Source organism: Coccinella septempunctata, chromosome 3 (genome assembly GCF_907165205.1).
Source record: "Coccinella septempunctata chromosome 3, icCocSept1.1, whole genome shotgun sequence".
NCBI lineage: Eukaryota > Metazoa > Arthropoda > Insecta > Coleoptera > Coccinellidae > Coccinella > Coccinella septempunctata.
In genome coordinates, this window is record NC_058191.1 from 40,820,779 (window position 1) to 40,844,516 (window position 23,738).

At 35.0% G+C, this 23,738-nt stretch overlaps 5 protein-coding genes across 7 annotated transcripts; 2 read left to right on the top strand and 3 right to left on the bottom strand.

The window, feature by feature from the left end:
* Positions 1 to 242: 242 nt before the first annotated feature.
* On the bottom strand, positions 243 to 1,876 carry LOC123309625 (upstream stimulatory factor 1). Of its 2 annotated transcripts, XM_044892827.1 has the most exons (5): positions 1,736 to 1,876; positions 1,379 to 1,548; positions 1,216 to 1,326; positions 1,085 to 1,155; positions 243 to 1,008 (listed from the first exon to the last, which is right to left on the bottom strand). In XM_044892827.1, exons 1-5 carry the CDS (start codon positions 1,762 to 1,764, stop codon positions 649 to 651), a joined length of 741 nt encoding a protein of 246 aa, XP_044748762.1. In that variant the 5' UTR covers positions 1,765 to 1,876; the 3' UTR covers positions 243 to 648. The 2 variants fall into 2 exon arrangements, with proteins under 2 accessions (XP_044748762.1, XP_044748761.1); XM_044892826.1 differs by having other exon boundaries at positions 1,085 to 1,326.
* A 178-nt stretch (positions 1,877 to 2,054) lies between these two features.
* Positions 2,055 to 3,259, bottom strand: LOC123310136 (inner centromere protein-like). The gene is made up of 4 exons (XM_044893536.1): positions 3,148 to 3,259; positions 2,715 to 2,925; positions 2,395 to 2,657; positions 2,055 to 2,337 (listed from the first exon to the last, which is right to left on the bottom strand). Exons 1-4 carry the CDS (start codon positions 3,191 to 3,193, stop codon positions 2,156 to 2,158), a joined length of 702 nt encoding a protein of 233 aa, XP_044749471.1. The 5' UTR covers positions 3,194 to 3,259; the 3' UTR covers positions 2,055 to 2,155.
* A 1,818-nt stretch (positions 3,260 to 5,077) lies between these two features.
* LOC123310133 (tRNA pseudouridine(38/39) synthase) lies at positions 5,078 to 6,935 on the top strand. Of its 2 annotated transcripts, XM_044893530.1 has the most exons (9): positions 5,081 to 5,247; positions 5,310 to 5,434; positions 5,497 to 5,698; positions 5,756 to 5,968; positions 6,023 to 6,170; positions 6,222 to 6,369; positions 6,419 to 6,565; positions 6,617 to 6,753; positions 6,813 to 6,935. In XM_044893530.1, the coding sequence occupies exons 1-9, from the start codon at positions 5,173 to 5,175 to the stop codon at positions 6,890 to 6,892; spliced, it is 1,275 nt and encodes a 424-aa protein (XP_044749465.1). In that variant the 5' UTR covers positions 5,081 to 5,172; the 3' UTR covers positions 6,893 to 6,935. The 2 variants fall into 2 exon arrangements, with proteins under 2 accessions (XP_044749464.1, XP_044749465.1); XM_044893529.1 differs by having other exon boundaries at positions 5,078 to 5,247; positions 6,023 to 6,369.
* A 165-nt stretch (positions 6,936 to 7,100) lies between these two features.
* Positions 7,101 to 8,188, bottom strand: LOC123310134 (TIP41-like protein). The gene is made up of 3 exons (XM_044893531.1): positions 7,917 to 8,188; positions 7,464 to 7,863; positions 7,101 to 7,406 (listed from the first exon to the last, which is right to left on the bottom strand). Exons 1-3 carry the CDS (start codon positions 8,090 to 8,092, stop codon positions 7,110 to 7,112), a joined length of 873 nt encoding a protein of 290 aa, XP_044749466.1. The 5' UTR covers positions 8,093 to 8,188; the 3' UTR covers positions 7,101 to 7,109.
* Positions 8,189 to 8,674: 486 nt separating this feature from the next.
* LOC123310434 (TWiK family of potassium channels protein 9) lies at positions 8,675 to 23,402 on the top strand. Its single transcript, XM_044893901.1, has 7 exons — positions 8,675 to 9,351; positions 13,667 to 13,912; positions 17,809 to 18,070; positions 20,812 to 20,980; positions 21,560 to 21,741; positions 22,016 to 22,236; positions 23,112 to 23,402. The coding sequence occupies exons 2-7, from the start codon at positions 13,736 to 13,738 to the stop codon at positions 23,400 to 23,402; spliced, it is 1,302 nt and encodes a 433-aa protein (XP_044749836.1). The 5' UTR covers positions 8,675 to 9,351; positions 13,667 to 13,735.
* Positions 23,403 to 23,738: the final 336 nt, after the last annotated feature.

The following is a 23,738-nucleotide window of genomic DNA, read 5'->3' on the forward strand; positions in this document are numbered from 1 at the left end:
ATATTCTCCGATGATATCCATTTTAGTTATATGTGGCGCAATTGGCTTTTTCTTTATAGGCAGTTTATCTGTGTTTACCATTTTCGTGATGCATAAATCTAGACATTTAAGTATGTGATTATTAAACAAAGCCACCGTCAAGAGATGTTTTTTACTTTCAACCACTTTTTCAGTATGGTAACAGTACCACTGTACTGGCAACGATGTTTACCCATTGATGGCAAAGCAAAAAAACCTCCAAATAATGTTAGTGATATTTTTTATGTAGTTATATAATAACAATCATTAACATAAATTCAATGGCAATAATCAACTATCACTAATGCTATCATCATAAATGAGAAAGTTTCACAAACCTCTAACTAAAATGCACAAATCAAGTATTGCATTTGCATTTTAAAACAAATAATTCAACAAAATATCAGATTATTAGCCATATATAACAATTGCAGGAAATTCCTGGAAATCTAGAAATTCAGAATATTGTCCAGTGTACTTACATTAACATAAATTGATCATAGTATAGAATCCCACCAATTGGTACTGGATGAATTAATTCTGATGACCAAAATTTTCACATTTGAACTTTTGAAAAATGGGAAAACTCAATCATATGGTCTGTTATCTCGCATAACATAATAAATTTGACTAAGAAATCTCATTGTCTGGTATTTCAATACCGTTCCTTTTCAACATTTCCCTAAGTGTTCTATTTTCACATTCTAGCGAGAAATTTTTTTGCTTCAATATTTCAATTGATTGTTGATGAGCTTTGTTTTCTTTGAGACAACTATCTAAATGCAGCTGTACATCTTTCAATTCTATAATATAATCACAGGCTTTGGCTAAAATTCCCCCCTTTGACTGTCCATCATAATGACCATTTCCTTTGATATCGGAAGAACTTCCTTCTGGAATTATTTTCGCTAATTTAGCTATCCAGTTGTTGATTTTATCTCTCCTTCTCCTTTCAACTTCGTTATGTGTCGCCCTTCTCCTCTCGTCTCTCTACAAATAATGCAACAAGTAATTCAAAGATATATTTTCCAAAGGAATTGCAGGGTCCTGATGAAGAAATACATACTTTTTTAATATGTAATAATCCACTATTATTGGTCTCTACAATGGAAGATCTTGGTGCTATTGCTCTTGTACCTGTTTGTGTTGTGAAAACATCATTATTTCCTATAACATACAGCTGACCATTTAAATTACTTGTTAATACGGGTTGGGGGTTACCCATAGGGTATCCAGTTCCAGCAGCTACTATTTGTGGTCCAGAATCTCCACTGTCATCAACTTGAAGTACTCGGTATGTAACAATCCCTATAAGAATACATAAGTCACAGGGAAAATTCATTGAAAATATTTCTGTTACCGTCCGGTGATCTAAGGGAATAATGTACTTCATCTCCAGGAGTTTCTAGTAATGTTTGCGGTGATAGGTGATTAACAATATTTTGCTCATCATCACTATCAATACCATGTTGGTGTTTGTCAATGATTTCTTCAGTGATCAGGACTTTTGATTCCACAATTTCTGTCTCACTGTAATCAACAATGAATGTTTACGAAAGCTGTGATTATCATTTCGATACTTTATCAATTGAGTTATTCAAACATAAACATTTGCTCATTATCAGAACAAATGAATGACCTTGTAGAACTTATGGCATTACATAATTCTTTCGAATATGTACAATATTTGTGGTTTTTAGACTAAAACCGCCTTTACCTGGAATCTAATGGATCCAACATATCCATTGTAGAGTTATTCCTTATGAGAACCTCTTGAGTTTTTGAACTTTCCTGCGATTTTGGTCACGGGGACAAAACAGGTCATGTGACGCGACAAGAACTGACAATTCAATGGGGCAATGTTGCCAGTTTTGTTTTGACAGATACATTTTTTGATTATTTTCTTCTTCTTCCTTTCAATGGTTATCGGATACTTTCGATAAAACACTGCACATACACTACTCATCAGTAAAAAGTGTCTGGAGAGGGGTCAAACATAATTTAATTTTTTGGCTTTCACAAGATCAAGAAAAGGATCATTCTTAAAAATATTCATTTACTGTATATAAAAATAAATCATTTGGAATTTTTAAAGCTTCATAATGCTACAATAGTAGGGAATGGATTAGAACCTTCGTCAGTCAGAAAAATGTTCAGGATTTTCCCATGTAGCACTTTCTGTTCTCTTCAATAATTTTGGATTAATTTTTTTGAATAATTCTCTCAAGTCAACATCCTGACCTCTACAGAAGAAGAGAGAATTCGTTATCCTGAATCCTAAGTTATTCTGGATGCTATCCTGTTTGGAAACATTTGATGCTAGAAAAAAAGTTATTACTTGATGACAAATTTTTTTATCGTACAGGGTGATCTTACCCAACATCCAATCAGGAATTTCCTTCTTTTTCTTATAACCATCATCATCTAAATCGTAATCGTCTCCATTGAGATCATATTCAACAGGTGGAAAGGATGGTTCTTGTCGGGTCAAGTATACAGGAAAAGAAAACCAAGATTTTTGAAATGATTCTCCAGCCTTGATATTATTTTTTTGCTCAATTTTTTTCTGTAAAGCTACCTTTGCTGCCTCTTCTTCTTTCTTCCTTTGTTCGGTTCTTGCCTTGACCAATAATCTCCGCCTATGAAATAATACTGTTCAACCAAAGCTGATCGAAAGTTGTATCTAAACCAATTACCTGTACTTCTCTTCTTTCAGCAACCTCAGCCTTTCTTCCTTTTGTTTTAGAACCGATTTAGCTCTCTCTTCTTTTATACGAAGTAACTCCAATTTTCTTTGTATTTCTCTTTCCTCTGCTTCTTTACGTTGCTGAATTACCTTTCTTAGTTTTGCTTCATATTTATTTCTCTCCAAAATAGTAGCCCCCTCAAGTCTGGTTTCTCTTTCTTCTGAAATAAGTATTTGAACATTAGTATTTTTTCAGAAAAATTACTAAATTCTTTGAAAACTGAATAGAGGGTACACAATTCATCAAAAATTTTTCAATTTCTTCTCTTCATTTTCCTTGTTTGATACATTTTATTTCATCATACTCCTCTACCTTACTGAAAGATAGAAAAGAGTTGATAAATACAAGGTGTACTCAAGAAGTGAATAAAATTTCATTTCACCTTCATTATTTGCTATATCCTCACACTTTGAAGTCATTTTTCTCATAGAATTCTCTATATTAACTTTATCAATGTTCAGTGAAAGAAATAAAGTAGGTAAACAAAAGGAACCATATATATATATATATATATATACATTATATAAATATGAGAAAGGAGTGGGGGATATTTATCAGCCATATCTTAAAGGTCTTTGTTTGAGTTAAACTCCCACATCAATTCAATCATTATTCTGGAAAAATTCAAAGTGCTAATTTTTTTAATTCATTTGAGTACTTCTTAGTGAAATAGGTATCCAAAATACAATTGAACAAGGGTAGCAATGAACATTTTTGATGTTTGTTAGGCTCCATCCTTATAAAAAAGGGTAGTTTTGTTTTAGATGTAAAATTATCTGAATAAAAACTGAAATTGAAATAAAATGAAAAACTATATATGGCAAGGTTGGATTCTTACATGTATTCTGCCATCCATAAGGTACACAAAACGTTGCATGGCACTTCTATTCAATCATAATTGATTTGGCAAGATTTATATCAGGTACCATATTTTCCATATCTTGTTCCTGTTTACATTGCTTGCACAGAACATTAACAGACCCATTGACCTACTTTATAGGCGTTTTCGGAAACTTACCCGGGTTCATTCGATCCCTAACCTTTGCGTTCGTTTACCTAACCCGAACATCTAACCCGTGTTCGGAAAGTACGGTGCTGCTACCTCGATCACTGACTCGGGTTGATTTTCCGTAACCCTACACAAAAGCAGGGTCGTTCGAATCGCTAGAGTCACCGCATGCGCACTGCAGTTTAGTTTTGTATCTGAAAAACGCGGGAATAAGCTTTCTACTCATATTCTCAATATTTATGGAAATAGAAGAGAATTCGGCTCAATGTGAAATGTGTAGTTTCATTAGCTAATTCCACTATAGCTGCAATTTTCTTCTTGCTCCTAATTACGATAAATATTTATTGATATGGATCGAACTACAAATTATAAGATATGGCAAACGCCAATGAATTCAAGCAAAGCATCAGAAAATCCAATTATTAATTGGGAACAGGAACCCAGAAAAACTGACTAGGAATAAAATCATCCCATATTTTGTTATTTATTTATTTATTCTTGAAAATTACAACGCTCAAGCTAGCAGCCCCTCCCAATTCCGGTAAAATCTTGGTTATTGTTTCATTGAGGTTCTGGGGAACTGCAGATTCTAGGATGATCCAATCCCCAAGAAAACTTCCAGATCTTTACATTTCAACGATCTATTATTGACGAAACACTCAAGTTTTTATGAATTTCCCAGAACTGTCTCTGGTAATATGATGTAAACAGGCTCTGTTTCGTATATAAATATTCATCCATGAAACGGAGTTCCAATAGGAATATAACATTTCTCTGCAAGATTGCAAGAAGATTCTTACGACTTTTTCTTATAAACTCTGTGTCTGCATCAACAAAATGTGTAAAGTTTAAAATAAATTTGAATGACGTTTTGGTTTATTATTCTCACGACTGACACTTCCAAATCCTAACCTGATAAGTTCGTGAACTTAGAACCGGGTCAGTGATCCGAGAAGATCCGTCACGTGACCTCAATGGATCGAGTTAGTAACCCTGAGTAAGTTTCCGAAAACGCCTATATGATTGCTTGCAGCAGCTCGAAGCTTTTTTGTGTTCTTGCAAAGAGGTTAATCTTTGGTTCTTCGCTCAGCACAGCAGGAAGATGATCTACTCTACTCTATTCCTGCAAACTGCAAAGAGGTTAATCTTTGATTCCTGCGGAGTAGACAGCAGAGTGTAGAACACAGAAGAACATCAAACCTCTGCTAAGCCCAAAAATCTTTGAACAGAGAAAACAACTGATAGACAATTCTATGCTATGTTATCTCTTCTATGAGTGTCTATGACTCTTCAGTCTGAAACCATAGAAATTAGTAGATCTGTGGTTTAAAATGTTTGAATAAAAAAACATTACAACTTTTGAACATTCCTTTTGCTTGTATTACTTGAGAACCAATAATGGAAAAAATACGAGGCATTCAAGTAAATAAGTTGAATAAGAGTTGTGAGAATTTGGAAGAATTATCAAAAGAGGTATAAAAATAATTAATTTCATTGTATGAACAGAAAACATTACTGATTTATTTGAATTTCAGCAACTGATATCTCAGATAAAAAGTCTGCAAGCTCATAATTTGCAGCTGAAAAGTATTTTATCGAAAAGTTTAAATCGTAATGAAGTCTCTAGTCCAAAGAAACAAAAACCTTTTGATTTCACGAAGTATGTAAATTTTTTAATAACCATTACAACAGGTAACTGTTAGATTCTTGCATTATTTACAGGTGTTCTACTAGGCATATCCTGCTGAAATTTTTTTATTTAGGGTGGGATTACCAGGGCTTTGCCACCCAGGAAAATACAAATGATACTATTGAATATCATTTATTCAAAGCATTAGAAAGGACCTGTCTCATTAAAGATAGAGCTTCTTCGAATTACCATAGGTGTGGTAGAACAGACAAAGGCGTCAGTTCTTTTGGGCAGGTTTGTGATGTATTCTACTTGTGATCATCTGATTACTTATATTAATTATCCTATCAGGTGATTTCTATAACTGTAAGAAGTAAACTGAGTGAAGATCAAATGGACAAAATTGAAGAGGAAATCAATTACTGTCAAGTTCTCAACAGAGTGCTGCCAAAAGAAATCCAATGTATAGCATGGAGGCCAGTTTCTGAAGGATTCAGTGCAAGATTTGATTGTAAAAGTCGGACATATAAATATTTTTTCCCAATGGGAAAACTGAATATAGAAGTATATAAAACTTATAGAAATATTGGAGATTATTCATTTCACCTGTATTTTCAGAACATGCGGAAAGCATCTGCTTATTGTTTAGGAACTCACGATTTCAGGAATTTATGTAAAATGGACGTTGGAAATGGTGTTGTAGAATTTGAAAGGACCATAGTGGAGGTTATAATTGAACCAGTACTCCCCAATCAATCGTTAGATGGTAATTATATTAATATTAAATTATTATATATACATGTTTTTTTTTATGTAGAATATAGTATGTTTGTTCTGACCATAAAAAGTGGAGGATTCTTATGGCATCAAATAAGGTGTATGCTGGGAATACTATTCTTAGTTGGTCAGAATAAGGAACCACCAGAAATTATTCAGGAACTTCTGAATGTGGAGAAAAACCCTTGGTAAATACTGAAACGTATAATTTTTGAATGAAAATATGAAAATTTTCAGTAAACCAGATTACAACATGGCTAGTGAAATTCCGTTGAATTTATATTCTGCGGACTATATCTTGGAATCTGACTGGTACTGTGAAGAAGAAAATCTGACCACAGTTGTGGAGGAATTGAGAAAAATGTGGACTCTTAACTCAATAAAGTAAGTAGATTGTTGAGAATTGAATATCTGAAAAAAAAGTTCTTATTGTAGATCCGATATGATGAGGACTATGATAAATGATTTAAGCAAGGAACTAAAACAACCCAATATCAAATGCTTATCTGAAAGTCTCATTCAAGGAATTAGATCAAAAGAATATCTTCCTGTGATGAAAAGAAAAAAATGTGGTAAGTTGAATATTTATCTTATATCGATAAAGATTAAACAAAAAATTACATATTTACAGATAGTTTAGAGAAGAAAATAGCCCATTACCTCAAAAGAAGTAGAATAACCATCAAAGATGAGGAGAAAACAGACTTGTAGACATTTATCTATGCTAATAAATTAAATTGGAGTGTGTCCATAATTTTCTTTACTTTTTTCCACCAATGCAATCGAATTACAGAGCAAAAAAAAAGCCGAACAAAGTAGAGTGAAGTGAACTAAAGCAAAGTGAGATGCAAGTAAAGAAAAGTGAAAAATTTGTCCTGAAAAACAGGCAAGCACAGCTTGTTATCAAATAATGTTCAAATTTCTATTCTTATGTTCCATTTATTGATTTATCACTTGAGCACTCGTCACTTTTTACATTAGAAAAGGAAAGTTTTTCATAAACTGCTGTTCTTAGAGGCATATAAGGTGACAGAAGATTGGGATCCCCAAAGCAGGTTAAGGGTAATTTCACATGGTTGAAAGCACATTCCTTATTACTATATTCCCTGATAACGTAGTTGGTGTTGAAATCATGGTAATATCTAGTATCATTAACTCGTACCATAACGTTATCAACTCTCAGGAAATATCTTAAAAGTACGAAGAAGCAACTTGGCATTACTCTCTAAAAAAGAAATTCAAATCAGCTGAATTGAAATTATGAATTACTCAGTTCCCTCACTATTTTGATTGTACATGACGAGATGCCATTATCATGTAGTTCATCTTCGAATAACATCAGTTCCTGGTAAAAGAGTATTTTCTCCTTGACTTTGAGTTTTTCAATATCGATTCTTTCTTCAGTAGATTCAATTATGATATCTTCTGAAAGTGTTCCTTTGTAATCTGTGGAAAAAGTCCAATCAAATGGTCTGATCTTTTCCCCTAAGTTATCAGGGGACCTTGTTTCCTTCCACGCTTCAGCACAAGCAACTTGAATAGGTAATCTTCCGTTTGAAACCAATTTCAAAGCGTCTAGAGTATTGAATTCTATTTTTCCTCCAGAAGGATGTATCAGAGTGAGTATATTATTAGGAAATACCATTTCAGGAAGGTGAGGTAATTCCAATGTTTTATTGTACCTACAAAACTATTTAAGCATCCTCAAATTTTACTGTCGTATAAAACGACTTACGTGCACAACAAACAGCAATTACTTGTGGTATTCTTACAAGTATTTGGGGTCGTACATATCGAGTTTAATATATGAGATTTCTTGTATTTTATTATCCAATCGTTGAATATATGCTGTTCGGAATTAACAGGCAAACGTTGGATCTGACCCTCATCAGTTACTTCAGATTTACTCATATTTATAATCTACTGAATATTTGTTCCTCAGTGTTTACTTTTTGCATATAAACAATGTTATGTCAAAATTTCGAGGAAGAAACGTCAGAGTACAGAACACAGATTTTCATCGAGTTCAATGACCCGGTCACAGAACACAGTCATGAAGTTAGTTACGTTCGGTAAATGGCGATCCGAGTTACTCTGTTCGAGTTAATGTTCAAGCCACCTGACGGCGAAATTTACAAACGCGATAAGTAGGTTAGGTTAGGTTAGGTTAGGCATTGAACTCTATGGGAACCCATAGAGTTCAATGAGGTTAGGTTAGGTTAGAGTTAATGTTCAAGCCACCTGACGGCGAAATTTACAAACGCGATAAGTAGGTTAGCTAAGTTATTGTCATTGAATTCAAGAATGAATTGAGTTCAATGGTTGATTGGAGCCCGTTTTTGCATTTATTAACAGTTGTTTGTGTAATTGAATACTTGGATGTTCGGTCACAACAGATGGTTCGAAGATGATCTAGAATCGAAATATAAAAGATGTGGAGCTCATCACAACACAACACACTAATAATAATAATAAATATCTATAACTAGGATCATAAAACATTATTATAGTCGAAAGTAGGGATGGCAACGAGTGATATCGATATATCGAATACATCGATGTATTTCAAAGTTAACTACCCTTGAGTATTTCATGAACCGAAAAACGCATTCTAAAATGTGGATATTTCGTTTGAATTCATTACTGAAAGGACTAAAATCTCAAAAAATATTCTATACCCCAAAAACAATCTTTCCAATGGAATAAAGGAGCAGGAACGGTTACGACTTGATGACCATTCCAAAAATCAGGATTCGAGGAAACAAAGTCCACGAAAATTAGCCATAAAGGATTAGACGTTCAGCACGCATAAATCGCATTGCAAATGTTCAGAATGCACGATATTTTCCGTATATCGGCCAACGCCAATAGAGACGTAGAGCCCCAGTCATTCGACGTCGCGACGCCTGGCTAGGTCGTGCTCAGGTCCAGCCCCGACAGCATCCGCGCTCGCTATAAAGTTACGCGTTTTCACCCCAGTCCGTCCTTCGGCATGTTACGTCGATATTCCTCGTTCTCGTGGTACAGAAAACAGGAAAAACAATAATTTTCGGGAAAACTGAAAATGTGTACTCAACGTTTCGAATTTTTTCGCTCCGATGTGAATATATCTTCGAGTTTTCGAAAACTGGACGGTAGAAGGTGCTGACGAATGTTTTTTGTACCACCAGGTATTTCTCGAGGTTTCAGTCTCAAGGGATGATTCATCCTCTTCAAAAAATTGTATGGGTCCTTCAGCCATCCCAAAAATTTGTTTTTTGAAGAACCTTTTTTTAAATTTATGTTGAGCGCTTTATTCATTTCTCACTAAAAGTAACGTTCTTTGAGAAGAAAAAAAAATATCAACGGGTATCTATAGTTTATTCTACTTAAATTTAGTAGTAGGTAGGTGGATATCATGCTGACATCATACAGAGTGTCTGTAAATAAATGCGAAGGACTAAAGGACATGATTCCTCGATCTAAATTAGCAGGGGAAGTTCATATAATTTTTTTTCAAAATCGCCCTAATTAGATGCTGCTTACAACATTTTTTTATCCCATAACTTTATTATTAGGGGTTGAAAGTAACGACTCCTTCAAAAATTGTTTTCGTAGGAAAGATTTTCGAAAAATGAAACTCTCTTATGGTTTCCCATTCAATTCTGGAGAATAAAGGCTCTTATAAGAGGTGCTGACCAGGTTTCATTCTATTTCATCAAATGAGTGATTCAGAGAATGAAATATACTTCCCTTGCTAATTTTCATCGAGGATATTTAAAGACACACCCTGTATAGAGGATTAACACCAGAGTGTCCTCTGTTTTCTATGTCACTCAGTATATTTCTTGCGGGGGAAGTCAAGGACGTACAAAAGGCATCACTTAAATAAATTAATTATACAGGATGAGTCTTTGACTCGTACAAATATTTTAACAGATTCTTGAGATCAAAAGAAACACTTTTTCCATGCCATTTTCTCTGAATCGGCTTAGTTCAGAAGATACAGGCTGTTGAAAAACCATTAAAAAAATGTTATTTTTAGTTCTATCTCTGTAACAGTTTTATAGAAGGAAATGAATTTCAGAGAATAGTTTTTCATTTATTTGATTAATCTTTTTCGAACACAAGATATTACCCATGTCTTCCAGTTTTCTCATTATGACCATTACGTACCATCAAAAAACCAAAAATTCAAAGAACCCAACTCTTGAAACTAAGTTGGACGCTATCTAATGAATATTTAAAAAGTATTCGTGAAATTTAAAAAATTGGGTACTTTGAATACAAAAGTCTGTAAAGTCTGTTTCTTTTAAACTGAGTCGATTCTGAAAAAATGGTATGAGAAAAAAGTGTTTCTTTTGACCTCAAGAATCTACTGTTAAAATATCTGTACGAGTCAAAGATTCAACCTGTATAAAGAGTACAGGTATCTGAATTTAACGTGAATATACATAAGTCATATTTTAAAGGTCAAATATTACAAAAATTAAATTTGAATTGAATATTCTGGTGATTTTCTACACAAGGCTGTTTTCAGATGAAAACGAATCATTCTGAGATCTTTTTGAGAGTCATTCAATCGATCTCTCTGTGCCTACTTCACAGTACTCCTCCATCCGTTCATTTTTAACCGGGAAAACTGCATCAAAACTCTCGAATATCAAAGAGATCCTCACGTTACAGATAAAATTCCCATGAAATTATGACCACGCTCATTTTCCGTTTGGATTGAATAGGTGCAGCATTTCTTATCCACTTTTCTTTTACGATTTCGGTACTTTGGCAGCCAGCCAACGCTGATGTAGGTAGACCATATATCCATCGCTAGAATCTCCCACGAACGATCAGAAGTAATCCATGAAAGCTTATGGTCTAATTTTTCCTGATAGCGGCTCTCCAAACCAGCGGGGGACTGATGAAATGTTGCGTTATTGTTATTGGAGTTAGAGTTATTAGAGCCGTTAGCATTTTGCGAGAAAATTGATTCGGGAAAATTAATTTTCTCGAGGCTAGAGTGTATTTAGTATTTAGTATTTTCCCCATTCGTTTTGTGGTGTAAACTCCCACAGGAATATTGTTAGTATTTTAGGAATTCGACTCTAGGTTAGGATGAAGCATGAAGCTATAGTAGGTCTTGTAGGATACCAATAAATTTTCGCATAATTAACGAACAATATGTAGGTTTTAAGAACTTCTCGCATTATTTTTGAGCCTAGAATCCCCTGTTGAATCTTGGAAAACTTGGAAATAATAAAACTTTGTGCAGAGTTCGCAGCTTTTTCAACTTCGCGTAAGTAGAATGAGGAAAGAATCACTGGAGACCTAATAACATGAATAATTCATTCGTATATCGGGCACTGAGCTGCCCTGAGCCAATCTTCGATTCTAATCAGAGCCAACATAAAAATTGCAACACGATCCGCATTCGGGAATAAACATGGCATAAGTGCCCAACTATCGATTGCAATGCAGAATCAGAGTTCGCTAAGGCAAGAAAATTACATGGCTAGTCACAAACACGAAAGCAAGCTAATAAAACGTGGAACTTTGAAGGCGATATCCCTGTGAATCTCTGTCGTAATTTATCGAGGCATCAAACGGCTAATTCACTTTAGAATTTCCAGTAATAGACAGGGTGTCCCACTGTGGGTGGCCTATTAGACGTTTACGGAGAGAACAATCATACGATTGTTCTGAAAATTTGGGTACTACTATTTTAAATGTGTCTACGTTACCGCTTTTAGGAAAAATACTTACAGGGTGAGGTGAAATACACTGCGCAAAAAAATTAACGCACATTATGGAAATCTCAAATTTATTCTACAACTGAAGGTGTTGTCAATGATAATTATTTTTATCAGAATTATGCATGCATATGTTATCCACTTTGAATGGTTTTCTTCAATACAGATGTTTTTTTCCCAGCAGGAATAAAAAAAGATGATATTATCAGATTTTGAATGTATTGGCTCCGTTATAAAATCAGTTGTTCTCGATCAATTCTAGTGATCAATAGTTTTTCTTTCGTTTGATTTCCTACACTCGATCGCTATGCAACGCGAAACACGCAATTTGACCCAAGAGGAATGTGCCCAAGCGGTAGTTTTGATAGAAGAAGGGTGGACATACACAAGAATTGCAGAAAGGTTTGGAGTTTTCCATACAAGTGTGTCCAGAATGTTGCAGCGATTCAGGGAGACAGGTATGAATGTCCGAAGACCAGGACAGGGTAACCACTGCCATTCAAGAACGTTACTTGAGAGTTTCTTCGTTGAGACAACGGTTTGCAACCGCTCGCCTCCTTCAAATTCAGCTTGAGCAAACTCATGAGGTGCAAATTAGCACTCAGACAATAAGAAATCGCCTCAGAGAATATGATTTAAGGCCTCGTATCGCGGCAAGAGGCCCAGCTCTCACCCCAGCCCATCGAAGGGCGCGTTTGGATTTTGCTAGAGAGCATATCCATTGGGAAGAGGCCGATTGGGAAAGAGTTCCTTTTACAGATGAGTCTAGATTCTGCCTCTACCATTGTGATCGACGTTCCCTTGTATACAGACGTCCACATGGAAGATATGCTCAGTACAATTTCCTGAATACTACTGGTTTCAGGGGAGGATCGATTATGGTATGGGGTGGAATATCTTTGCCATTTGCCCCATACATTGGTGAAAATTTCATTTTTATGGACGATAATGCCAGACCCCATCGTGCTCGCATCCTTCAGGAATACCTTCAAGAGGTTGAAGTCTCTCGAATGAAATGGCCAGCAAGAAGTCCAGATCCCAATCCGATTGAGCAGGTTTGGGACAACCTCAATAGAAGGCTGAGAAGTTCAGAAAATCATCCAGCTACTCTTAATGACTTAGGAATCCAACTCGGAGAAATCTGGGAAGGATTAGATCAGAACATTTTAAGATCACTCATTTTGAGTATGAACCGTCGTTGCCGAGCTCTAATTAACGCAAGGGGTGGAAATACCAAGTATTAAATCACTTATCAGCATTTCAGTATTTTGAAAATTGTTCATTTCTCTTCTTTCACATAAGATTCGGTGAAATCCAGAATTTTTCTTCCATTTAATGTGTCTTATTTCGTTCAAAACCTTCCCGAGAGAACATAAAAAATAAGTTATAAAGTCAATGTAGAGTTAACTTTCATTAAAATTGGGATTTTCAGAATGTGCGTTAATTTTTTTGCGCAGTGTATTTGTAAGAGTCAAAGACTCACCCTGTATAAATAACTTGGGTGTTCGAAATCTACATGCTTGTATAAAGACATTGTCCCTATACAATGGTTTCAGCATGATACAGAGTCACCAATAAATCCACGTTATAATTGTTAATGCGGATGACCAAACTTACGATATCTGGACAATTTTTACATAATCTCTATCTTCAAGGGGTGTAAAATATAATAAGAAATTTCTATAAATTGATAAATTCTTCCTTTCTCAAGAAAAAAGACTGCAATAAACTGATTTTTTCAATTTTGAATCTTGAACAGCAATCCCTGCATCCTGCAGCCAATTTAAGAGTGCGCTCTGATTGTAAATGATCTGGAAAAGTTGCGAAAATGAGTTACCACCAAATCCATCAGCACCCTGTCCCCGAGTCGTCAGTTATAGTCACGACGCCACGTGATTGGAAAACAAGACTGAAAGATTTTTGGAAAAATTTACACCTGAAATCTGCCTGTCAACACATCGGACTTCTGGTCATATTGACCGTCTACACAGTAGCTGGAGGGATGGTAAGTTTTGACTCAGAGGGAAAACCACACGATGAATTCCAAAAAATATTGAATTTCAACTCAGAAAAACCATCATATACCTACTCAAAACGCAAAATTAGGCTTGTAGGTTTAGGTAAATCCCATATCGAAATTATTTATATCTTCTCGCATTAAACGCTCGACTTTCAGTAGGATTCATTTGAGATAAGTGGCTGTAAATTTGCTAGGGAATAAATCACTCCTCACTCAAGATGTAAACTAAATTTTCCTGCTTCTCAATACGATCCAGATGTCGTAAATTTAACGAGGATTCAATTCGTTTTCCGAGATGACATCAGTGGATGTTATCTCGAAAATATATCCTATACAGGTTGTTTTTGATAGTGCAGATCCCACATGAAAGAAAAAATATTTCAAGGTATAATAATTTCAAAAGAATACAAGATAACTTGTGAAGAGTAAGTTATATAATTTCAATTCTCCAAGGAAAAAGTAATATCGATGTTGTCATTAATTTTTCTAGAGTTTCCCTGTATATTACACTGTATAACTGTATTACACTCTCTCTCAAAAACTCTAACGTGAAACAGAAATGAATCAAAATATTTTTCAAACATAATACAGACAAATTTTCAGGTAAATTTCCATTGAATTAAAAATATTGATCTTTCCAAAACTCACCATCAAAGACTCATTCTTAATGATATTAGTCAACAAAAAACGAAGACGAAGAATTATCTTGTTGTGATTCGAACAATTTTAATGAGGAAAACAGAATCCTAACTGAGCTAAACGATGTTAATTAGAATTCATCGCTGGAATCCATTCATTCATAGTGTAATTAATCATAAACAACATAAATTGTATGCCAAATTGAGAAGCATCGTGTGTTTGTGCAAATTTTGTGTACGATATTAATATAAATTATTAATTTAAACTGTTATGCAATATGCTGAGGTGAACTATCTGCTGTTTCTCGACTGTGGTTTTCATGGCTGGGAAAGGCATGTTGAAGGAAAATTGGATAATGACCCTATTTCCATAATGTAGGGGTGGTTCGAAACATCTGCATACATTTACTAGCGCTGTAAATTAAACGTATAGGTACGCCTATGTTTTTCACGATTATTTCATACTTTTCAAGGGTAGTTTTCGACGTATCCACACTAGTTCACCCATAGCTACCCTAATAATTTGTGATTTGATAATGAAGCACATTCTGATCTCTTTTTTAATTTTCTCTTCTTGTATACATATTCCTTAATACTTTAATATTACTGCTTCAACTTCAAGTTGACACTCTTTGACCATTATCGAATAGATTGTAAATCTTGTCTATCCCTTATCATAAATTTCAATTTACTCCCTCTGAGATCCTTTCTTATATAATATTCAGTCGATAACCTAGGAAGGGCTGAAGTGAAATATATCGCCCTACATGTCTCCAAAGTTACAACGCCTAATGACAACCAAAAACGTGATCAGCAAAAGAAGGGTGACAACGTAAACCCCTATTTAAGATAACCCGAGAGATGCGCACACGTTTACCCCACAAAAAATACTTTCTCCCTTATATAGCTTGTCTTCGGAGATCCTGAGATAGAAACGAATTACCAAGTGGTATTCGACTAACCCCAATCGAACTGTTGGGGGTTGAAACTTGCAAATCCTCGATGTCTTGCAAGGTCCCATGCAGGTCAAATAAGCCACAATCATCGATTTCCGGTTGGAATGTTTCCAAGAAACGAAAACGGAATATATCTTGGGCGAAATGTAATTTTAATGCGCCCTCTGCGTGCCAGCATACAGGTATTGGGCAAAATGGACGTAAAAGAAACGATTTATTAGCTTATAAAAATCTCTACCTTTATGCTAAACGTTGGATGCGATAAGGTCCAGAGGAAACTTTCAATCATGAGTGCCACATATGCAAATTCAATTGATTTTTTCGTTTACGAGTGCGATCGTTCATACTACGAGGATATATTGAAAAATTCTTAGCCTACTATAGAACCAAACAAAATTTCAATGACAAAATATTTCATTACCCAACATATTCTCCCCTTAATGCAAACCAGACCTCCACAGCTTTCATTACCTCCTCGTTGGAAGAAAATTTACGACATTTTTCAGTTGAGGAAAGAGATGATAGTCGGATGGAGCAAAATCTGGTGAATTAGGGGGGTGTTCTAGTAATTCAAACCCTAAATCACGAATTTTTTGCATGGCTACATGAGATTTGTGTACAGGGGCGTTGTCCTGCAAAAACAAAACACCTTTGGATAGCTTTCCGCATCTTTTCTCTTTAATTTTTTCCGTAGAGTAGTCAGTAATGTCGAATAGTAATCTCCGGTTTTTGTTCTATCCTTATCCAAAAAATCTATCATGATTTCTCCATGGCAATCCCAAAAAACTGAAGCAAGAACTTCTCCAGCAGATTTTTGGGCACGAATCTTCTTAGGTCTTGGAGAACCAGAGTGTCGCCATTCCATCGATTGTTGCTTTGTTTCTGGATCTTAGAAATGTACCCAAGTCTCATCCATGGTAACAATTCGGTTCAAGAATTCTACATCGTTTTCAAATCGAGCACAGATCGAACGCGATGCTTCTACCCTTGCACGCTTTTGGTCAACATTCAAACATTTGGGGATCCATTTTGCAGCAATTTCTCTCATGTCCAAATTGACGTGAACTATATGATGAACGCGTTCGTATGAAATATTCAGTGCTTCAGATATCCGTTTTAGCCCAATTCGACGGTCTGATAAAATCATGTCATGAACTGCATCGATATTTTCGGGGACTGACACAGAAACTGGCCTTCCTGATCGGTCATCATCTTCAATGGAAAATTTACCTCTTTTGAAGATTGCAGTCCAATTTTTAACGGTCGCATACGAAGGACATTGATCACCAAGGCTATTAAGCATATCTTCGTAAATCTGCTTACCTTTTAACCCTTTTGAATACAGGTATTTGATGATGGCTCGATACTCCAATTTTTCGATTTTCACAATTTCGGTGGACATCTTCTTTCTTTTGATTCATTGCGTAACTCTGATTTACTTTTTTGACCTCAAACTCCACCGACACTTCTAATGAGTTTTTGTTCGTTGCTATAGTAACGCAATATTTTTTTTTATGCATGGAACAGGTCTAGGCTAACCAGATATCAATACATCCTCGTATTATACGATAAAGGAGGAAATCCAAAAGTCGCAATTGTAACATTCTAAAATTCTGATCCAAATATGATTCGTTACCCGTGTTTTTTAGCCTTGCAAGAACCACTGGAACCTACCATAATACGGTGGCTTTTTTACACTAAATTTTCCGATTTATTTCTGTTTGGAAGTAACCCTCAATGCCTTTAGAGAATTCGAAAAGTCATTAACTCATGAAAAATATCACCCCAAAAGGAAAAACACAAAAGTGTTGAAATATTGTAGCAGATATTGATTGAGCAAAATTTCATTTAGCTGGCAACGTGTCAGAGTGTTGGCTTCATGGTCCACTTCTCTAACATTCGTGGAGTAAGTAGAGCATGGGATTGTCAACTTACGATCTGGTCTTTCTCCATTAGCCTTTATCTGTGAGATTTTCAATCATCTAACCAACAATGTGTGCATTCATTCCAAACTCTATGATAATATTGCAGTAAAATGAATAAAACTTCTGGCTAAAATTTCCACTCAATCTGAAATCATCCTTTTCGTCAATCCTAAATCGAATACACTCTGTATCGTATTCAACATTCTCGTTGTTTATAAGATGGAGCGAGAACAAGAAGAATACCTACGCCAGTATTTGTTGTGATTATTGAAACCATTTTCCACACTTTGCTTCTCGAAATAAAACTATCACGTATGTTCGAAGCATTTCCACATATCCCGATCCAACTATTTACATTTCAGGTATTCCGCAGGCTAGAATATCCAGCGGAATTAGAGAAAATAAACGTGTTCAACGTTACTTTATCCACGAGCAGACGAACGTTGATACAGAGCATCTTGAACGGGGAGAATTTCACCACGTTCGAGAAGGAGCTGCAAAATTACGAGGAGGTTTTGAGGAGGGCCTTCGAGGCTGGAGTGTCCATCAGACCGGAAGAGCAAATCGTCAAATGGACCATCCTGAGGGCTGTTTTTTTCTCCTCAACCGTCCTCACCACTATAGGTACGTGAGGGGGATGTTTTCCCTTGCTTTCGAGATAGGAACACTCATGAATTTTTCCACACTTTCTCCCAACCATGTTATCTTTATTTAATGAAGACTATGAAGAGTTATAAACCTATCTTGTAGATCTCGAATCTCGAATCATAATAATATAAAGTTAAGATTCCAGTAAAACCACTCATAGAAAAAAGATATTTCCTTCCACAGAAATGTCTTTCAGCTAAAGATAAATCGACCAGTGCATCCAGACGGATAAATTCACGTTATAAAATTAAAATGGCGCCGCTTTCATTTCCTCATTTCAGGAAAACTGGAAAATGCACTAGTCATCTTTCGCTCCTTCTTTATACATGTAGAAAATTTTATAAAGAACCATTTGTTATCTGTCATATTTCAACCACAATGAAAAAAGGAGAAGGAGCATCGAACAAGACTTCAATAACCATTTTTCTTGTATGGACAGTATAGAAAACGATTGGCTTAGTTAGAGCATTAAACTTCTGATGGCTTTGTCAAACTGGAGGTTTTTATGAGACAGTTATTTATAGCGGGAAAGCTTGGACAAGGTCGAGGTTGAGAATTTCCCCTTGATTTCGATATAGGAGTTAGGAACTCGCATGAATTTTTGCATACTTTCTCCCAAGATTACTCCAGAAAATTCCCAAAAGGATGGATTTACTTCAAACTTTGTCAAGACAAAACCACTGTATTAGGATCGATGAAATTTCGAGAATTATTTCAAAAAGAGTTGCTCTTTCAGAATATGTATCACTCTCAACTCTACAACTCTTTGTCTTGGAGATACGAATGTCCAAAGTTGACCTTCAAAAATTTTCAAAAAAGATGAGATCACTTGAAATTGAAAATTCATCAATTGAGCCGAGATTAATGAAATTCTCAGATTTATTACTAGAATAGTTGCTCTTTCAGAATATGTATCGCATTTAGATCTACGATAATTTTCCTGGTAGATAATCGACTCGAAAAATGACCTTCGAAAATTTCCCAAAAAGTTGGGTTCAGTTAAAACTTCCTCAAGATCGAACGGTTGTGCCAAAATGGACGAAATTGTCAGATTTATTACTAGAAGAGTTTCTCTTTCAGAATATGTTTCACATTTGGATCTGCGATAATTTTCCTGGAAGATAAATTACTCTAAAGATGACCTTCGAAAACCTCCCAAAAAGTTGGGTTCAGTTTTCAGTTAAAACTTCCTCAAGGCCGAACGGTAGTGCCGAAATGAATGATATCTTGAAATTTATCACAAGAAAAGTTGCTCTTTCAGAATATGTAGCACATGTAGATCTACAATAATTTTTCTCTTAGAAATTTGAACTTCCGAAAATTTCGAACGTTTTTATCAGACAGTTATTTATAGAAGGGCAGTTTGGATAAGGCCGAGGTTCGAAACTATAAACTTTCACTTTCTTGTCACGCATACTTAGTTATTCAATTCTGAAAGGTGTTCTTCTTATTTTATTGACGATGTCAGTTCCCTTGCGGTGTTTTTGTGTACGCGCTTCGAAGATGATTGAATTGATGTGAAATTTATGTTATTTCGTATACAGTTGCAGAATGTAACATGAATTTTGAGTGGAAATTCTCGCTCTAACATATGCGAGACGTGGGGGAAAGTTTGATGTTTGTATATAGATACATATTTCGCAAAGTTATGTGAATTGGATTGAATATGTGTTTCTTCGGTCTTGCTCTATTTTATGTTTCGTCGAAGGACTTCAGAACTGGATAGAAATTGTTCGACATGAGTTATAGTGAATATTTGTAGAAAATATACTATGAAAATAAGCAATTACGAGGATTTAAAACAGGTGTCCCGAAATTCTGTTGAAAAAATTCTTAAAAAAGTGTTAGATCATTGTCAAAATTGGGATTTAAATCAATAAATCAGTTGAAATCAATTGTAGTCCAAATCCCATGTGAAAAATCATACTATGGCGAGCTAAATAAAAAGGTCTTTTGTAGGCAGAACTCGTATTATCATTTCCCCCAAAATATTCTGTCACATCAACATTTTTCTTTCTCAGAACACGTCCTCCTTATGAAAACATACGTCATCCTATATATCAACGAATTTCACGACTCATCTTGGTGAGAAAACATCCTCCATCTCTCTTAGTTGAATGTGAAGGGTGTAGAAATTCCTCGCTATAGAAGTGTTTTCGGTATGGATGGTCCTCCATAGTTTTCGGTTCCCAGCGAGAACGATAATACATTAATTTATACAGACGGTTGGATGTTCAACACTTGTCGCAAAATGGCGAATGCGCAGGTTATTTATCATTTCGTGAATTTGAGTGGAAAAACATTTATTGATCTGAATAATGAGAGTTTGAGAGTCCTATTTAGTAGATAAAAGTGAATTAGTACTGGTTTTTATAAGTATCTATCTGTCCATACTCTCCATACAAATATTTTGGAACTGAAAATATGAAACTCAAAAATATGAGGTCACTTAAAAATTTGTCAAGATCGAACGGTTCCACTGAGGTCGATGAAATTTCGGGATTTATTACTAGAAGAGTTGCTCTTTTGGAATATGTATCACATTTAGATCTACAAGGATTTTTCTGGGAGATATAAGTGTTGAAAGTTGACATTAGAAGAATCTCGAAAAAGATGGGGTACACTTGAAAGATTCTTTGTATATCACAATTTTTTCTTCGTTCTGCAATCAGTTTGGGAGATAATAAACCCCTTAATCGAATCCATTCAAAATGCAGGATATGGAAATATAACCCCTGAGACAACAGAGGGTCGAATTTTTTGCATCGTGTTCGCCCTAGTTGGGATTCCCTTAACTTTGACAGTTATCGCAGATTGGGGTAAACTTTTCGCCCATGCTGCTTCCAGTTTTGTCAAGCATATTCCACCACTGCCATATGGACTTAGGTGAGTTCGTTTAAGATTGATCTGCATTTGATTTATGAATCGGAGTTAAAAAAAAAATCAGACTGTGCTATTAACGGTTGAATCACAGCCGTCAATAGCTTTTTCTTTGAAAATCCATTTTGTTTCTTATTGCGATAATGTTTTTTAGTGAACCGAAATAACGTTTTTTAATTTCATTGTAGTTTTTGTGGTGTATACTTTTCTTAATCCTCCAAATAGTAGAATTGATTGTAAATGAAACGACTTACGCCCACAGATGTAGAAAAGTCTGTTAAAATTTAACGCTCTATTTAAATTTTATTCCTTCATTATTGCCTTCAATAAGACGGTATCAAATTTTAATGGAGCATTAAATTTTAATGGACGTTGCACCAAGCTGTCTTATTTTTTACATTATTTCACGTGGGGTTTGTTTTCTATGTCATTTGGTGTAGTTTTAGAGAAACATCTGAGATCGTAAGTTATGGATGGCAATTTGAGAATCTCGAATGTAAAAGGTACAAAGTAAAATAAGAATTCCTCGTGGAGGATCGCCAAGAATATCAACACTTTCTTTCATTAAATTCTCATTGTTTTCAGGTGCGCATTAGTTGTACAAAGAACCACTTCCTACGCTTTCTTGTCTGTTTGTTTTTTGTTCATTTACCTCGCCATAGGAGCTGCTGCCTTCGTAGAATGGGAAGAAGACTGGACGTTTTTTGAAGGGTTCTACTTCTGCTTCATAACAATGACCACCATCGGATTTGGAGATTTAGTGCCTAGTAAGGAAAACCATTTAAATTAATAATTTTTCGCGTGAACTGTGCAGCACCAAACACATTTAAGACGTTATTTAGTTTACTAGAGAATTTGTCAACCATCGAATTATAATATTTACGCCAAATTTCAGTGTATTATAGATACTAAGAGAAAAACTTGAGAAAAATTCTAACTTTTTATACCCTGTATCTGTGTCTGCCGTCCTATGTTTATGAGACTTTATCTATATTCTTCATTTCAACTTTGTTGTGAAAATGTACCCAAGTTCTTTTGCAGAACAGCCAACCTACATGCTTCTGTGTACCTTGTACATTCTCATCGGATTGGCTCTAACTTCGACTATCATAGAGCTTGTACGAACACAATATGCTCAATCCTGGAAACAGCTTAGAGCTCTACAGGGTCCCTTAGCAGATCAATTCAGGAAAATAGCAGATAATGCGACTGGATTGGACGTACTATCTTTTCAGCAAGATTTCATGAAGGTTATCACGGCCGTGAGTACATATTTGTTTTGTGATCCTCGAAAAATATTTCTCTTGAGAAGTTTCATCTTTATATTTTAAAATTTTTCTCATAACATATCTGTCAACCACGTTAATTTTAAACCTTCAGAAGAAATAGAGAATTCAAAGACTCACTTCTTTGTCCTCTGTATATATACCCAAGATTTTTATTATATCGAATATAGGGAATTTTCCGTCAAACCATAAATTCATAATGAGAAGAAAGCAGAACGAAATTTCTCTGGTGGGATGAAAAAATTGCAAACATTCCACGCATTAGCTTAAAACGTAGAGTGGCTCTCAGAGCATTTAATGATGCATTGGTTACGTTAAAAAATTCCACCCTTTTCGCTCATAAAAAGCAGATGGCTTTTAAATATAACATTCCGAATAGAATGCGGTTAAAATTCCAGGGCATAAATGTCTCTTACGTAGTTCCATTTCTCAGCCAATTAATCTTTCGAAGACACAATAGGGATATATTAATTATACCGTTTCTATAGAATAAGTTGAAAGTGGAAGATTGATAGGGTTTTTCCGGTTTTGATAAACATCTTTTCGTGTTCCTCAGGAAATAAGAAACGGACATTGCTAAAAAAACTAAACTAAAACTTGAGATTCATTCCAGCTATCTCTGACTGATTGTTAGGACAGACCTTTATTTATTCCCCAAGATATTTTATGTAAATTGAAGAAAATTTAGAAAAAGATTGACCTGTTTGGATTAATAAACGTTTATTTAGTTATTTACTAATATTTCATTGTTTGAAGTCTTTCTAATTGACGTGGTTTTTCAAGAGGGAATTGTTTCAATTATTGCTGATTTTTATTTCTGTTTTCCACTTGTCCGATGAGGTTTTTTGCAGGTTTCAGTGCCTAAAAAGTTGACTGGTTCGTCGAAGAGAGACAAAAAAGTTAATGTTACAGACTGGGAAGACGCTATGGAAGCTGCCATAAGAGATATGATCGTTAAAAATTCCGCAAGCCAAAATTTTCCTCCTGTTGTACAATTTATAATATACGAGACTTCAGTGTATTTGTTTTTTTTTCTCTACATCCCTAACCAAACCCAATTTGTTGGGATTCATATTTTTTCAAGAGGACTGCTATATTGTTCTTTAGCAAATAATTCATACAATTTTTTCGGATTGGATTAGATGGAAATTAATGGGAAATTTTATATGTTCAATTGTTGATTATGAAAAGTGCGTATTGGGAAATTTTATGTTTTGAAATAAAAGTATATTGGAGGTTTTAAGTTGAATGAATCATCAATAGATTGAATTCATGTAGGTTGTCAGAATCTTGAATTATCCTCCGATGCTGGGGGTGGAGATAAACTTTTATTTCCTAGAGTAGGTAGAAGTCAGTGAAACGATCAAAAATTAGTACCACAAATTATCGAATTATTTTGGAAGCTTGATGACTTGAAAGTTTGGTACATGTTTTGGGGTTTATCTTTATCTGTAAAATTGAGAAAAATGTCCGTTTCT

What these genes read in the sequence shown, in the direction of transcription:
- LOC123309625 (XM_044892826.1), bottom strand. Translation starts at nt 1,764, where the DNA reads ATGGATATGTTGGATCCATTAGATTCCAG. An exon ending in TTCCCTTAGATCACCGGACG is followed by an intron (nt 1,327 to 1,378) that starts GTAACAGAAATA and finishes GTATTCTTATAG; the next exon opens with GGATTGTTACATACCGAGTA. An exon ending in GATTATTACATATTAAAAAA is followed by an intron (nt 1,009 to 1,084) that starts GTATGTATTTCT and finishes CATTATTTGTAG; the next exon opens with AGAGACGAGAGGAGAAGGGC.
- LOC123310136 (XM_044893536.1), bottom strand. Translation starts at nt 3,193, where the DNA reads ATGAGAAAAATGACTTCAAAGTGTGAGGATATAGCAAATAATGAAG. An exon ending in GGATATAGCAAATAATGAAG is followed by an intron (nt 2,926 to 3,147) that starts GTGAAATGAAAT and finishes TACTTATTTCAG; the next exon opens with AAGAAAGAGAAACCAGACTT. An exon ending in AATTCCTGATTGGATGTTGG is followed by an intron (nt 2,338 to 2,394) that starts GTAAGATCACCC and finishes CTTTTTTTCTAG; the next exon opens with CATCAAATGTTTCCAAACAG.
- LOC123310133 (XM_044893529.1), top strand. Translation starts at nt 5,173, where the DNA reads ATGGAAAAAATACGAGGCATTCAAGTAAATAAGTTGAATAAGAGTTGT. An exon ending in TGGAAGAATTATCAAAAGAG is followed by an intron (nt 5,248 to 5,309) that starts GTATAAAAATAA and finishes TTTGAATTTCAG; the next exon opens with CAACTGATATCTCAGATAAA. An exon ending in AAACCTTTTGATTTCACGAA is followed by an intron (nt 5,435 to 5,496) that starts GTATGTAAATTT and finishes CATTATTTACAG; the next exon opens with GTGTTCTACTAGGCATATCC.
- LOC123310134 (XM_044893531.1), bottom strand. Translation starts at nt 8,092, where the DNA reads ATGAGTAAATCTGAAGTAACTGATGAGGGTCAGATCCAACGTTTGCCT. An exon ending in AATTGCTGTTTGTTGTGCAC is followed by an intron (nt 7,864 to 7,916) that starts GTAAGTCGTTTT and finishes ATAGTTTTGTAG; the next exon opens with GTACAATAAAACATTGGAAT. An exon ending in CGTCATGTACAATCAAAATA is followed by an intron (nt 7,407 to 7,463) that starts GTGAGGGAACTG and finishes TTTCTTTTTTAG; the next exon opens with AGAGTAATGCCAAGTTGCTT.
- LOC123310434 (XM_044893901.1), top strand. Translation starts at nt 13,736, where the DNA reads ATGAGTTACCACCAAATCCATCAGCACCCTGTCCCCGAGTCGTCAGTT. An exon ending in CCACTGCCATATGGACTTAG is followed by an intron (nt 20,981 to 21,559) that starts GTGAGTTCGTTT and finishes CATTGTTTTCAG; the next exon opens with GTGCGCATTAGTTGTACAAA. An exon ending in TCATGAAGGTTATCACGGCC is followed by an intron (nt 22,237 to 23,111) that starts GTGAGTACATAT and finishes GGTTTTTTGCAG; the next exon opens with GTTTCAGTGCCTAAAAAGTT.